Below are 15878 nucleotides of genomic sequence, written 5' to 3' on the forward strand. Positions count from 1 at the left end.
GTGTCATGAGTAAATAAAATGAAATCAATCCAGCTTGAGATGATTTTGCACAATTACTTGGTAGATATTGAGACTATGGTAATGAAATCGCGAATCTGGCCTTCAACTGAACAAATAATAACATGGATATGAGAGCTGGAATCTCAAAATCAAAGATGGCGGCCATGACACTGTTTTAAATTATGCAGAAGGGTCGATTATGGCGCAAAGGTTCTTGGGTTATTGCACAACTTTGGTCATATCGCGAGCAGAAAATAAAAAAACCAGTTGCATTTTATAAAAGGCTACCACAGGTATCCCAGTAATTAGACGAGCAGAAAAAAACAGTTGCATTTTAAGAACTTTAGAAGCACACTAGCATACACACATTGGCACCAGTCGGTTTGCCTCAGTTAAACTTCATCGGCAAAAAAACTATGGCTATGCCATGCTGACGAGTCCTAATAAGGACGAAACAGCTGTCCATGGTTGCCGAACTGCACGGGTAATAGACTGTGCTAGCGTCCCGTCTTGGCCCGACTGGTGCCAATGTGTGTATGCTAGTGTGCTTCTAAAGTTCACATTTATGTATACATACTCGCAAGGATAGTTTGGCTATCCGACGGAGTTTTAGACTAGCAAAGGTCGCATGCGTGATCCGCACAATTGGCATCACGCTAGCCCGGTCGCAGCTCTAGATCCCACATGGATCTAAGCTGTGGTTTAAAGCACTTCGTTCGAGTCGAAGTCGCCCTGCAGTTTATTTTGCCGATGAATTTAAGTGAGGCAAACCGGCTATGCCATGCTGACGAGTCCTTATAAGGACGAAACAGCTGTCCATGGTTGCCGAACTGCACGGGTAATAGACTGTGCTTAGCGTCCCGTCTTGGCCCGACTGGTGCCAATGTGTGTATGCTAGTGTGCTTCTAAAGTTTGCATTTTAAGACTGGGCTACAACAGGTATCCCAGTAATGATTCGAAATATGCTTGTTTGCCTGGGTAATTTTCGTATACCGATACATTGGAGACGAGTGAGGTATACAATGCACTTCCTTCTAACTTCAAAGCTAGAAGAAATTCAATTTTTATGATAAATGCCCGTTGACGCATTTATATTTTATTCATAACTTTTTTATTGGATCTGCGTTTAGATAGAAAAATGACTTATATTTTGGACACGGGAAATGTAAGAAATATTGTGTACTTTTTTGCAAAATGTTTTTTTATATTATCATTATTACCATTGTTATTATTGGTGAAAACTATACCCATGGTATTTCCCCCGATAACATTGTTAGGAGATCGCGAATTATTAGCAGTCTTTACAAAAGAGGTGCGGTTATAGGAAGAAATAGCAAATAAAAAAAGCGTACCCTGCCGTATCGTTGCCGAAAAAGTTTGATAAATGACAATATAATCGACATTTTGTGGCCTAGCATGGCGCTAAAATAGAATATCAAAACAATACTTCGGGGAAAAAATAAATTTTTAACGGTTTTTAAGTTATTTCAATTAATAATTTATCACTATTCATTTTATTCACTAAAGTCAATATGCGTTTTTATCTTTTACTGTGTGCGTTAGCTTCGATCATTTTATTCGTCAATTGCCAAGCATTACACAGAAACACAAATGTCTTTTCATTTTCGAACTTTGTAGAACACAGATCTTCTTATCTAAATGTCACCGCAATCGTCAAAAGTTTTGAGAGCAACCCTGTTTTGTGTTGGCTGAAGTGCTTGGACGTGCTGTCGTGTTTCTCTGTGAACGTGGCGTCGAGCAAAAACTCCGAGTCCAAGTTCTGGTGTGAGCTTCTCGTCACCGATAAGTACAACGCCTCGGACAAGTTCCTGTCGAACAGCTCATCCAACCACTACAGTATCAGCGTAAGTAGTGTATTTAACACTTTATTGTCACCAGAGTTCTCTTGAAATTTTTCCTAAAAGTTGATGGCATTACCAATGCATGGCATAGAGAAGTAATAATATGATAATAATGACGATAATAATAAAAATGGGATTTATAATATTTTGGTTTGATAGAGATTTTACCTCTGTGCGTCACACTTCGACTTCGATTAAAACAGGAGCCTATCAGTAGGTGGTTGACATAACGACAAAATTCTACAAAATTACAGCTCTTATCAAATCAAACCACAGACGACGTCTGTCTAGAGTGAGAAATTATTATAGGGGAGTGTCCAGGCCAGTAAATACGATGCATATCAATATTTGAGTGACCTTCAAACCCGCTCGGTCAATCTCTGTGAGGCCTGGGTCTAAGGGCTTTTCAAGATTAGTGAGATACAAATTTGACCAAGCTGTCAGGTTTTTTGACAAATTCTTGCCGCGAGTCTCAAATTGACAGGAATCAGCATTTTTCACCATATTTTCTGTAGATCGCCGGGGAGCGGGAAAACTTTAGCTTTTCTAAATATGGGCATCAATGACCATATAAGGCAATGCAAACGAAGGACACTATCCTTAAGGAATATGTTTGATATGTACTTCCGTATCTCTCGTTCTAATATATAGATTAAGGCATTCACTAAAAGCGAGGCGCCAAACAAAATCTTTGCTTATTTTCGCTCAATAGGTAATTAAGAAGGGCGGGGTCCCTAAGAGCGGCGCGTAGGGGGCTACAGGTTCCCTAGCTCGTTGGATTAGCTACATGCCACGACACCGCGGTAACAACCAGGCGAGAGAACTCCCATAGAAGGCTGCGTGGCCAATTGAAGAAGTACAAGTAGTAGAAACGTTGAAAACAGCACTTGATACATTTTCTGCCGACGAGAACTTAGATTTAGCGACGTGCTTTGGATGCACAACAGCGCTTTCAGCGGGTCTCAGCCGCTTCACTCGTGGTTTCGTTGCCGTGAACAGTTCATTTATCTCGTGTTTTACACTCTAAACATGTTTCAATGCTCTATCTAGTTTCGCAAGTCTCTTGTAGCACTTTGTACAGATAAAGAGACTGGAATTTTCCTTTTCTGAGATCCTCTTCCGTCGAACATTTTATCAGTGCGACTAGATCTAGAGAGCTTTTCCCAAAAACATTTACTTTACCAGCAGACACTGTCGTTAAACTGCTACAAATGAAGCATTTACAGTCTGCCTCGACAATTTTCTTTGGAGTTTCTGCCATTTATATTTATAGGATATTTTATTGCAACATTTGAAAAGGGAAAATCGAAACACTTTCGAAGGTTTTGTTTTGGCGGGAACACAGTGTGCGGCATTCTAACATGGGTTTTGATTGGTTGTTCGCAATGGCTAATGACAATGGCTAATTCGTTTTGCCGCTTTGTGGAGCAGGCGCTCGTGGGGCCTAGGGAATCGTGGTCCCAAAGAGCGGCGCGTAGGAGGCTAATTGAGAAATAACAAATATTATTATTTTATTTCTGTTTTTGAAGGCGTTAACGATTTAACAGATCACATTATAAACCCCCTTCCCTCCACCCTTGGCGTCTATATCACACATAGCAAGTTTAGTTGTCATACAATGTATATTTCATTGTTTTTGACAGCGTCAGGGTAGTTTTACCTTGAGTGACGTCAACCATGACGTCACGTGATCATCTTATTGCACTGCAGTTGAAACATACATGACACCTACTAAGTTTGGTTGTCGTACGATGTTTTTTTTGGTGAAATATATATATTCTTATGCTAATGACGTCAGCATATTTTGTGTTTTAGGTGCCGTCATTGATGACGTCAAAAAACACGCGACCATATTGTTGCACCCCCCCTTGACACATGTTGTCATACGATATTTACTACCATATTTTACTTGTATACCGCTTTTTCTTAGGTGTTGGGCTCCGCTTTAATCGCTCTTTTTTTAGCATCCGTGTCAGACCATGTCCTGCGCAGGCCCATAGCAAAGATTTTGAGGGGGGTGGGGTTCGTTTACCCGTTTAGCGGACCACTTTCTCCTAAGCCTCCAGCTGGACGATTTTATACGTTCGTGTGAGCGAATTTAATCGTCAGTATTGGTCGAATCAGACGTCTAGAAATCGGTGGTGAGAACGGCAGCAGAGACATTATTAGCCGGCGATTGAAATTCAAAATCGCCCCCCCAAAATAGCCTTGTGTGTCGTAGGCTTTAGGTAGTTCGTTCAGCTCGCAGTACCCAATTTTCCTTTATTAGAGCGAACTTTCCAAGTCGAGTGGGGGAGCTCTTTCGAATCCCCGAATCCTCCCTGACTACGGGCCTTCTTGCATGAATGGAGACACTTGCAAAAATCAGTAAATACGATTTACTTTGTATCTCCAAGAGCATACTCTCTAAGTATCTCTTATTCTCTTGCTCTTTTTTGCTCTTTTTAGCATCCTTGTCAGGCTTCGCCTTGTATGAATGGAGGCACGTGTCAAGCTAACTATCAAGACGACACTTTCACGTGCTTGTGCCGACCAAACTACTTTGGACTTTGCTGCCAAAAGGGTGAGTTTGAATAAGTTTTGATTCTGCTAATTGATGCTAAAATATAGAAAATGCAGTCAAAAAGTCACATGTGGGCAAGGCGAGTGGCTAGGGGGTTGAGTAGGGGCGAAAAAGTGGCAATATATATGACTATGCACCCCTCTTCAGAGAATCCATCCTGGGTACACTCCACCTGGATCTATCTAACGACAACGGCGAAGTGAAATGTATTATATCTGACGGTTTTCCTTCTAACAAAAACGGGCCGGGGTCTCAAATAATCCTGTAACATTCGGAAGGAAATGCTCATACGAAGTCAGTATTCGCTTGCTCTTGTTTAACATTTAGTACAAATAATCAACTGATTGCTCGTGATGTTTTGCTGGTGATTGTAAGCCAAATTCTCGTAAATGCGGCTACCCTCATTGCAAGGGTTAAGTGTGGTGTCAATCGCTACCCTTAAAATTTTTTTAAAAAATCAGTAGAATTATTTCAAATACATATTGATATTTTAATTCAACTAATATTGCTTCTCTTTGGAGGTCCCTCGCGGGCGCTTGGGATGCTAAGTAGAGAGATTCGTGATGACCAGGTCAGCGCCTCGAGTTCGTATGACTATCGCCATGGTCCTCACTTTGGCCGTCTCCACGAAACTCCTGCAGTCGGCAGCTTTGGATGCTGGTCAGCAGCAAGGAATGAAGTTGACCAGTACTTACAGGTATTGTACTACTGGTTGCCTTCTCATCCCCCCTCCATATCAGAGAATCTATAAGAAAAGAGGGGGGGTCACTGTGGCATGGCAATTATGTCCAATACTTAATAAATATAAAACGAAGACAGTCTGAAAAAAAAATAGAGGCATCTTGGGATTCCAGGTTAGAATGTTACTCTTCTTGACATGATGATTGTTAGCGGGTAAAGGAAATCTTAGGTAATGTTATCTTTACGAAAAGTAAAGTAGATATACTAGCTGTGATATTATCTCTGCGATTTGCGTGCTCTCCGTTTACTTAACAAAAGCGTGACAGCGCTGCGTTACATGTAACGCCACAATGCTGGTATGGGCTTTTAGATCGATCTGTTGGCCAAGACCTTGATTACTGCGGTGGCTACCCAAGGTCGCCCAGGTGCATCATGGGGACAGTGGGTCACATCATACAGCTTGAGGTACAGCAAGGATGGGCTCAATTGGAACGACTACCCCAACGGAGGCGTGGCCAAGGTGAGGCAAGCATATATCAAGCACATATTTGTTGGCGATGTTATCGATGAGAGAAATATGTTGACCGTTCTCAGACATTTTCCACTTCCACTTTTTAACATAACTAAAGGAGTGATGTCATGGGAGGGTTTTTTGAAGTCAAGAGTTTAAACCACAAATTTTATTTATTATTAATGAGAAATGCAAGGAAAATTTGGACAGTTTTTAGAGAATTCTCGCCGTGAGCAGCGTTTTCTAACATTTTTAAAATTAAAATATAGGAAGAGACAATGTCACCATAAAATACCAGGAATTATAAGATGTTTTAAAAACTCATCATTGGGAATCATTCCCTTTAAAAAGTTAGAGACAATGATAGACAAAGTGGAAAATTGGGAATGAACCAGATGTTCTGCCTGTCGAGGTCTTGACACTGCTTCTTTAACTAAACTGCCCATGTAATTTCAATAAACAATAAGCAATTTGTAAAATATTTAGATTCATCTTTAGTACTGATCAAGATTAGAACCAAAGCATAAATGGTTCTGACAAAGGCGTCTACAAAATCCGAGGAGCTTACTAGCTGTTTGTTCAAACCAATTTTGTAATGGAATCAGCCATAACACACACGCAAGCATCTTTAAATGAACTGCTGGGGCTATGTAACTTTTTGACAATGGTCAGTCGCAGTAACTGTGTTTATACACAAAGGAGTACAAGAAAATTAGACCGATGCTCTAAAATGTCTACCTACACAAGCTTTCAAAGCTAATAATCCTAAATCGTTTCAGATTTTTCCTGCAAATACGGATACCACGTCTGTAGTGTCGCATTCCCTTGTTGAACCAATCGATGCACGATTCCTCCGGTTCATGGCAAAATCTTGGAGAAACCATGTCTCCATGAGGGTAGAGATGTATGGCTGTAGGTAGTATACGGCTGCTGTAGGTGGAAGATGGCTGCTGTAGGTAGTAGATGGCTGCTGTAGGTAGTAGATGGCTGCTGTAGGTAGTAGATGGCTGCTGTAGGTAGTAGATGGCTGCTGTAGGTAGTAGATGGCTGCTGTAGGTAGTAGATGGCTGCTGTAGGTAGGAGATGGCTGCTGTAGGTAGAAGATGGCTGCTGTAGGTAGTAGGTGACCGCTCGAATCATATCTCATACGCTAAGGAAAAAGCAATTGACATCTCTCAGGGAAAAAAAGGAGGACCTAGAAAACTCAAGAGCCACACGAATGACAATCACTAGCTAAAGTGGGGTACCACTTCTAAATGATTAGGCAAAGAGAAGCTGCAATTCAACGATTTTGCTTAGCGAGAGAAAGCACTCGCAAACGCGCCACTTTGGAGCTCTCCACAGAGACAAAAAGTATTTCTAACTTACAGCTGAAAGCATCAGAACTTTGTTACTGAACTTCTTGGTTTTCAAACAAATCACAGTTAATATTCAGGCGAAAAATAAATAAAGCACAATGTTGACAGGATCTCATTTAGGGCGTGTGTTTCTCTGACTAAGGTTATACGGCGTGTGTTCCTTATACTGGGGTTATAGGCCGTGTGCCCCTCTGACTGAGGTTATAGGGTGTGTGTTCCTTTGACTGGGGCTATATGGTGTGTGTTCCTATGACTGGGGTTATAGGGCGTGTGTTACTCTGACTGGGGATATGGGGCGTGTGTCCCTCTGACTGATGCTATAGGGCGTGTGTCCCTCTGACTGGGGTTATAGGGTGTGTGTTCCTCTGACTGAGGTTATAGGGTGTGTGTCCCTCTGACTGGGGTTATAGGACGTGTGTTCCTCTGATTTGGGCTATAGCGCGTGTGTTCCTCTAACTGAGGTTATAGGGCGTGTGTTCCTTTGACTGGGGCTACATGGCGTGTGTTCCTTTGACTGGGGTTATCGGGCGTGTGTTCCTCTGACAGGGGCTATAGGACGTGTGTTCCTATGACTGGGGCTATAGGGCGTGTGTTCCTTTGACTGGGGCTATAGGACGTGTGTTCCTACGACTGGGGCTATAGGGCGTGTGTTCCAATCACTGGGGCTATAGGGCGTGTGTTCCTATGACTGGGGTTTTAGCGCGTGTGTTCCTTTGACTGGGGCTATAGGACGTGTGTTCCTGTAACAAGGGCTATAGGACGTGTGTTCCTATGACTGGGGCTATAGGGCGTGTGTTCCTTTGACTGGGGCTATAGGACGTGTGTTCCTATGACTGGGGCTTTAGGGCGTGTGTTTCAATCACTGGGGCTATAGGGCGTGTGTTCCTCTGACTGGGGCTATATGGCGTGTGTTCCTATGACTGGGGCTATAGGACGTGTGTTCCTATGACTGGGACTATAGGACGTGTGTTCCTATGACTAGGGCTATAGGGCGTGTGTTCCTATAACTGGGGCTAAAGGGTGTGTGTTCCTCTGACTTGGGCTACATGCATGTGCTCCTCTGACTGGGGCTATAGGACGTGTGTTCCTACGACTGGGGCTATAGGGCGTGTGTCCCTATGACTGGGGCTATAGGACGTGTGTTCCTATGACTGGGGCTATAGGACGTGTGTTCCTATGACTGGGGCTATAGGGCGTGTGTTCCTATGACTGGGGCTATAGGGCGTGTGTTCCTATGACTGGGGCTATAGGGCGTGTGTTCCTATGACTGGGGCTATAGGACGTGTGTTCCTATGACTGGGGCTATAGGGCGTGTGTTCCTATGACTGGGGCTATAGGGCGTGTGTTCCTATGACTGGGGCTATAGGGCGTGTGTTCCTATGACTGGGGCTATAGGACGTGTGTTCCTATGACTGGGGCTATAGGGCGTGTGTTCCTATGACTGGGGCTATAGGGCGTGTGTTCCTATGACTGGGGCTATAGGGCGTGTGTTCCTATGACTGGGGCTATAGGACGTGTGTTCCTATGACTGGGGCTATAGGGCGTGTGTTCCTATGACTGGGGCTATAGGACGTGTGTTCCTATGACTGGGGCTATAGGACGTGTGTTCCTATGACTGGGGCTATAGGGCGTGTGTTCCTTTGACTGGGGCTATAGGACGTGTGTTCCTACGACTGGGGCTATAGGGCGTGTGTTCCAATCACTGGGGCTAAAGGGCGTGTGTTCCTATGACTGGGGTTTTAGCGCGTGTGTTCCTTTGACTGGGGCTATAGGACGTGTGTTCCTGTAACAAGGGCTATAGGACGTGTGTTCCTATTACTGGGGCTATAGGGCGTGTGTTCCTTTGACTGGGGCTATAGGACGTGTGTTCCTATGACTGGGGCTTTAGGGCGTGTGTTTCAATCACTGGGGCTATAGGGCGTGTGTTCCTCTGACTGGGGCTATATGGCGTGTGTTCCTATGACTGGGGCTATAGGACGTGTGTTCCTTTGACTAGGGCTATAGGGCGTGTGTTCCTATAACTGGGGCTAAAGGGTGTGTGTTCCTCTGACTTGGGCTACATGCATGTGTTCCTCTGACTGGGGCTATAGGACGTGTGTTCCTACGACTGAGGCTATAGGGCGTGTGTCCCTATGACTGGGGCTATAGGACGTGTGTTCCTATGACTGGGGCTATAGGACGTGTGTTCCTATGACTGGGGCTATAGGGCGTGTGTTCCTATGACTGGGGCTATAGGGCGTGTGTTCCTATGACTGGGGCTATAGGGCGTGTGTTCCTATGACTGGGGCTATAGGACGTGTGTTCCTATGACTGGGGCTATAGGGCGTGTGTTCCTATGACTGGGGCTATAGGACGTGTGTTCCTTTGACTAGGGCTATAGGGCGTGTGTTCCTATGACTGGGGCTATAGGGCGTGTGTTCCTATGACTGGGGCTATAGGGCGTGTGTTCCTATGACTGGGGCTATAGGACGTGTGTTCCTATGACTGGGGCTATAGGGCGTGTGTTCCTATGACTGGGGCTATAGGACGTGTGTTCCTATGACTGGGGCTATAGGACGTGTGTGCCTTTGACTAGGGCTATAGGGCGTGTGTTCCTCCGACTGTGGCTTTAGGGCGTGTGTTCCTTTGACTGGGGTTATCGGGCGTGTGTTCCTCTGATATGGGCTATAGGACGTGTGTTCTTATGACTGGGGCTATAGGACGTGTGTGCCTTTGACTAGGGCTATAGGGCGTGTGTTCCTCTGACTGTGGCTATAGGGCGTGTTCCTTTGACTGGGGCTATAGGCCGTGTGTTCCTTTGACTAGGGCTATAGGCCGTGTGTTCCTTTGACTGGGGCTATACGGCGTGGGTTCCTATGACTGGTGTTATCGGGCGTGTGTTCCTCTGATATGGGCTATAGGACGTGTGTTCCTATGACTGGGGCTATAGGACGTGTGTGCCTTTGACTAGGGCTATAGGGCGTGTGTTCCTCTGACTGGGGCTATAGGACGTGTGTTCCTCTGACTGGGGCTATAGGACGTGTGTTCCTTTGACTGGGGCTATAGGGCGTGTGTTCCTTTGACTGGGGCTATACGGCGTGTGTTCCTATGACTGGGGCTTTAGGGCGTGTGTTCCTTTGATTGGGGCTATAGGGCGTGTGTTCCTTTGACTGGGGCTATAGGACGTGTGTTCCTATGACTGGGGCTATAGGCCGTGTGTTCCTTTGACTGGGGCTATAGGCCGAGTGTTCGTGTGACTGGGGCTATAGGGCGTGTGTCCCTCTGACTGGGGCTATAGGCCGAGTGTTCGTGTGACTGGGGCTATAAGGCGTGTGTCCCTCTGACTGTGGCTATAGGGCGTGTGTTCCTCTGACTGTGGCTTTAGGGCGTGTGTTCCTTTGACTGGGGTTATCGGGCGTGTTTTCCTCTGCATGGGGCTATAGGGCGTGTTCCTTTGACTGGGGTTATCGGGCGTGTGTTCCTCTGATATGGGCTTTAGGGCGTGTGTTTCTATGACTGGGGCTATAGGGCGTGTGTTCCTTTGACTGGGGCTATAGGACGTGTGTTCCTATGACTGGGGCTTTAGGGCGTGTGTTTCAATCACTGGGGCTATAGGGCGTGTGTTCCTATGACTGGGGCTATAGGACGTGTGTTCCTATGACTGGGGCTATAGGGCGTGTGTTCCTATGACTGGTGCTATAGGGCGTGTGTTCCTATGAGTGGGGCTATAGGGCGTGTGTTCCTCTGCATGGGGCTATATGGCGTGTGTCCCTCTGACTGGGGCTACATGGCGTGTGTTCCTCTGACTGGGGCTATATGGCGCGTGTCCCTATGACTGGGGCTATAGGACGTGTGTTCCTATGACTGGGACTATAGGACGTGTGTTCCTTTGACTAGGGCTATAGGGCGTGTGTTCCTATGACTGGGGCTAAAGGGTGTGTGTTCCTCTGACTTGGGCTACATGCATGTGTTCCTCTGACTGGGGCTATAGGACGTGTGTTCCTACGACTGGGGCTATAGGGCGTGTGTCCCTATGACTGGGGCTATAGGACGTGTGTTCCTATGACTGGGGCTATAGGACGTGTGTTCCTATGACTGGGGCTATAGGGCGTGTGTTCCTATGACTGGGGCTATAGGGCGTGTGTTCCTATGACTGGGGCTATAGGGCGTGTGTTCCTATGACTGGGGCTATAGGACGTGTGTTCCTATGACTGGGGCTATAGGGCGTGTGTTCCTATGACTGGGGCTATAGGACGTGTGTTCCTTTGACTAGGGCTATAGGGCGTGTGTTCCTATGACTGGGGCTATAGGGCGTGTGTTCCTATAACTGGGGCTATAGGGCGTGTGTTCCTATGACTGGGGCTATAGGACGTGTGTTCCTATGACTGGGGCTATAGGACGTGTGTGCCTTTGACTAGGGCTATAGGGCGTGTGTTCCTCCGACTGTGGCTTTAGGGCGTGTGTTCCTCCGACTGTGGCTTTAGGGCGTGTGTTCCTCTGACTGGGGTTATCGGGCGTGTGTTCCTCTGATATGGGCTATAGGACGTGTGTTCCTCCGACTGTGGCTTTAGGGCGTGTGTTCCTCCGACTGTGGCTTTAGGGCGTGTGTTCCTTTGACTGGGGTTATCGGGCGTGTGTTCCTCTGATATGGGCTATAGGACGTGTGTTCTTATGACTGGGGCTATAGGACGTGTGTGCCTTTGACTAGGGCTATAGGGCGTGTGTTCCTCTGACTGTGGCTATAGGGCGTGTTCCTTTGACTGGGGCTATAGGCCGTGTGTTCCTTTGACTAGGGCTATAGGCCGTGTGTTCCTTTGACTGGGGCTATACGGCGTGGGTTCCTATGACTGGGGCTATAGGCCGTGTGTTCCTCCGACTGTGGCTTTAGGGCGTGCGTTCCTTTGACTGGGGTTATCGGGCGTGTGTTCCTCTGATATGGGCTATAGGACGTGTGTTCCTATGACTGGGGCTATAGGGCGTGTGTTCCTATGACTGGGGCTATAGGACGTGTGTGCCTTTGACTAGGGCTATAGGGCGTGTGTTCCTCTGACTGGGGCTATATGGCGTGTGTTCCTCTGACTGTGGCTATATGGCGTGTGTTCCTATGACTGGGGCTATAGGACGTGTGTTCCTCTGACTGGGGCTATAGGACGTGTGTTCCTTTGACTGGGGCTATAGGGCGTGTGTTCCTTTGACTGGGGCTATACGGCGTGTGTTCCTATGACTGGGGCTTTAGGGCGTGTGTTCCTTTGATTGGGGCTATAGGGCGTGTGTTCCTTTGACTGGGGCTAAAGGGTGTGTGTTCCTCTGACTTGGGCTACATGCATGTGTTCCTCTGACTGGGGCTATAGGACGTGTGTTCCTACGACTGGGGCTATAGGGCGTGTGTCCCTCTGACTGGGACTGTAGGCCGAGTGTTCGTGTGACTGGGGCTATAAGGCGTGTGTCCCTCTGACTGTGGCTATAGGGCGTGTGTTCCTCTGACTGTGGCTTTAGGGCGTGTGTTCCTTTGACTGGGGTTATCGGGCGTGTTTTCCTCTGCATGGGGCTATAGGGCGTGTTCCTTTGACTGGGGCTATAGGCCGTGTGTCCCTCAGACTAGGGCTATAGGGCATGTGTTCCTATGACTGGGGCTTTAGGGCGTGTGTCCCTCAGACTAGGGCTATAGGGCGTGTGTTCCTCTGACTGGGGCTATCGGGCGTGTGTTCCTTTGACTGGGGCTATAGGGTGTGTGTCCCTCTGACTGGGGCTATAGGACGTGTGTTCCTCTAACTGGGGCTATAGGGCGTGTGTTTCTTTGACTGGGGTTATAGGCCGTCTTTCCCTCTGACTGGGGCTATAGGACGTGTGTTCCTTTGGCTGGGGCTATAGGGCGTGTGTCCCTCTGACTAGGGCTATAAACGTGTGTTCCTTTGACTGGGGCTTTAGGCCGTGTGTTCCTACGACTGGGGCTATAGGCCGTGTGTTCGTGTGACTGGGGCTTTAGGCCGTGTGTTCCTACGACTGGGGCTATAGGCCGTGTGTTCGTGTGACTGGGGCTTTAGGCCGTGTGTTCCTACGACTGGGGCTATAGGGCGTGTGTTCGTGTGACTGGGGCTTTAGGCCGTGTGTTCCTACGACTGGGGCTATAGGGCGTGTGTTCCTTTGACTGGGGCTATACGGCGTGTGTTCGTGTGACTGGGGCTTTAGGCCGTGTGTTCCTACGACTGGGGCTATAGGGCGTGTGTTCGTGTGACTGGGGCTTTAGGCCGTGTGTTCCTACGACTGGGGCTATAGGCCGTGTGTTCGTGTGACTGGGGCTTTAGGCCGTGTGTTCCTACGACCGGGGCTATAGGGCGTGTGTTCCTTTGACTAGGGCTATAGGGCGTGTATTCCTTTGACTGGGGTTATCGAACGTGTGTTCCTCTGCATGGGGCTATATGGCGTGTGTTGCTATGACTGGGGCTATAGGGCGTGTGTTCCTTTGACTAGGGCTATAGGGTGTGTGTTCCTATGACTGGGGCTTTAGGGCGTGTGTTCATGTTACTAGGGCTATATGGCGTGTGTTCCTATGACTGGGCTTATAGGACGTGTGTTCCTCTGATTGGGGATATAGGCCCTGTGTTCCTATAACTGGGGCTTTAGGGCGTGTGTTCATGTTACTAGGGCTATAGGGCGTGTGTTCATGTTACTAGGGCTATATGGCGTGTGTTCCTATGACTGGGGCTATAGGACGTGTGTTCCTTTGACTGAGGTTATAGGCCGTGTGTTCCTATAACTGGGGCTTTAGGGCGTGTGTTCATGTTACTAGGGCTATATGGCGTGTGTTACTTTGACTGGGGCTATAGGGAGTGTTCCTCTGACTGGGGTTATAGGCCGTGTGTTTCTCTGCCTCTATTTGTTTCCATGCAACAATGACGTCTTGCAGGTTAAGAGCTTTGTAACACGACACACAACAAAGGTTTCTCCTTTTTCTCAAAAAATGTAAGAAAGGCGTTTTTTTATATTTTAAATTCAGATACGAAAAAAATTAGATTGTCACGGGTCTTTCTTTGGTAATTGATGAATTTTCTATCATACGCTAACATAGTGATACTAAACAATTATGTTCATTGGTTTGCTAGCAAAACGTCTTAAAAGCCTTGTGACAAAAGCTCGGTATATACCAATGATTGTCAGGTGAGGTTGTGTGCGCACCTCCCCCCCCCCCCCCCCCTTCTTGGCGGCAAAAAAGTCAGTAATTTCTTATTAAAGAATCTTCCATGCTTTTTCTATAAAATGCCTATGAATGCACACCCCATCCCCACCCCCCTCCTCAACAAATCCTGGGTTCGCGCCTGATTGTCTTCACTAATCTTTTATATGCAAACGACCTTTTATCCCAATCAAGAACCAGCTGTCAAGTCTATGTAGGTTACTTTAGCATAGCTTTGTGTGCCCCAATTTTAAATGGAAAAATAGAAATAACAAGAAACGTTAGAGGAAAACGTAGGCTAAACAAATTTAATTAAGTTAAGTAAAAATCCTCTTTAAATCAAAAAGAGAAGGTAACCTTATTTTGAGACTTTCCCTCTCTTCATGGCTGCGTACAAGCTAACGTAAGGATGCCGATTTTTTTTACTCACTTTGATGTCAGTATCTCCTTCCATATGGAAATTCACTACATACCCTGTTCCCTCTCTGTGGGAGATGGCGACGTTATTAGAGAAAACTAACCTACCCCTTATCAATATTAACGCGCACATTTTACTGTGAAGGGAAGCCATGGCCAGAAATATTGAACCAAAACGGGAGTTGGGCCGAGCTTTTCCTATTTTGCATATCCATTGTATTTGCGCGCATTTGATTGGTTCCCGAAATCCACAAATCACGGGTCTTAGACCCGTGAAAAAATGGCGGCTAGACGAGAGAAGGGTTTTTATCGTACGCTTAATTCGATCTCTTCCGTTGATCTTTTTTGCGATCGACCTTTGAAACGAATTCAAGGTAAAGGTCGGCTTTGGGAAGTTGATCGGCTTGTCTTAGAGCGCAAGACCACAGAAGGCAAGGTGAGTTTGACAAAGTTTAACTTACAGGTCACATCGCTCCCGGCCTCGTGTCATCGTATTTTTGTTGGGGTCCGTTGCCCCCGATGGCTTCTTGCTATTTACGATATTGCAGATAAAAATATACTACTCTGCATTCTGATAATCAGCATGAATACCTCGTTTTATGGAAGGGCTTCTCTCCCTACGATGCAACATGGGAACCTGTCGAAAACATGACGTCCGAGTGTGTCCGGTACGTCAGAAGCTTCAGAAGCTCAACTCTACTGGGATGCGGACCTACTATTTACCAATAGGGCTTTTTTCACCTATTAGTTTCCAAATTTAAAAAAAAAATTGAGACTACAGAATAATAAATAATAGGCAAGTTGCATATGTAACAGATCCACAATAGAAAATTGCCTAAAATCTAGCTCAGAATTATTTTCAGATGCTTTACTTAAATCCTCTTGTGTATTTGTCTTTCAGCTTGTTCTACTCCCCACCTATGCCTGATGGAGGTGTCCTTCATTCCAATGTCGCAGTCTTTCGAGCTGAGGTTGAAGTGCTTTTGAAATCTAGGTCAAGGTTACCAGTAACCTTTTATTTCAGGGGAGATGTTTTTAGATATTTATTTAATTTTAATGACTCCAATTGGCATTATCTCGAAAGAGATCAGTTCCCTGCCACATATTTTCTAAAGGGCTGGGATCAGCTGGCTGACATGCATGGACAGGGGATCAAAGTATTTTATCCCATGAAGGTTAGAAGCTTTGTTAGCTTTACAACAAAGAAATACTCCAGACAACCCCTGCCAGTTTTATTACCTAGGGCTTTTCAAGAGAAAGTAACAGTTTCTTTCGTTAAAGTTGCACTTGGTGACAAATAAAGTTAGTAGAGCCTTAATTTGTGTTCCCTCGT

General features: G+C 46.3%; 2 protein-coding genes across 3 annotated transcripts; both read left to right on the forward strand.

Moving 5' to 3' along the window:
• The first annotated feature begins 1529 nt into the window (after positions 1-1529).
• On the forward strand, positions 1530-7090 carry LOC5500825 (lactadherin). The gene is made up of 5 exons (XM_048729312.1): positions 1530-1865; positions 4311-4425; positions 4947-5122; positions 5477-5626; positions 6397-7090. The coding sequence occupies exons 1-5, from the start codon at positions 1533-1535 to the stop codon at positions 6535-6537; spliced, it is 915 nt and encodes a 304-aa protein (XP_048585269.1). The 5' UTR covers positions 1530-1532; the 3' UTR covers positions 6538-7090.
• A 7612-nt stretch (positions 7091-14702) lies between these two features.
• LOC5499670 lies at positions 14703-15863 on the forward strand. Of its 2 annotated transcripts, none has more exons than XM_001621204.3 (3): positions 14703-14981; positions 15128-15213; positions 15447-15863. In XM_001621204.3, exons 1-3 carry the CDS (start codon positions 14826-14828, stop codon positions 15844-15846), a joined length of 642 nt encoding a protein of 213 aa, XP_001621254.2. In that variant the 5' UTR covers positions 14703-14825; the 3' UTR covers positions 15847-15863. The 2 variants fall into 2 exon arrangements, with proteins under 2 accessions (XP_001621254.2, XP_048585270.1); XM_048729313.1 differs by having other exon boundaries at positions 15152-15213.
• Positions 15864-15878: the final 15 nt, after the last annotated feature.

This window comes from Nematostella vectensis, chromosome 6, assembly GCF_932526225.1.
Source record: "Nematostella vectensis chromosome 6, jaNemVect1.1, whole genome shotgun sequence".
Taxonomy (NCBI): Eukaryota; Metazoa; Cnidaria; class Anthozoa; order Actiniaria; family Edwardsiidae; genus Nematostella; species Nematostella vectensis.

Coding starts and splice junctions, on each gene's coding strand:
- LOC5500825 (XM_048729312.1), top strand. CDS start 1,533: ATGCGTTTTTATCTTTTACTGTGTGCGTTAGCTTCGATCATTTTATTC. Junction 1,866..4,310: donor CCAACCACTACAGTATCAGC/GTAAGTAGTGTA, acceptor TGCTCTTTTTAG/CATCCTTGTCAGGCTTCGCC. Junction 5,123..5,476: donor AAGTTGACCAGTACTTACAG/GTATTGTACTAC, acceptor ATGGGCTTTTAG/ATCGATCTGTTGGCCAAGAC.
- LOC5499670 (XM_001621204.3), top strand. CDS start 14,826: ATGGCGGCTAGACGAGAGAAGGGTTTTTATCGTACGCTTAATTCGATC. Junction 14,982..15,127: donor GCAAGACCACAGAAGGCAAG/GTGAGTTTGACA, acceptor TCTGATAATCAG/CATGAATACCTCGTTTTATG. Junction 15,214..15,446: donor ATGACGTCCGAGTGTGTCCG/GTACGTCAGAAG, acceptor TTTGTCTTTCAG/CTTGTTCTACTCCCCACCTA.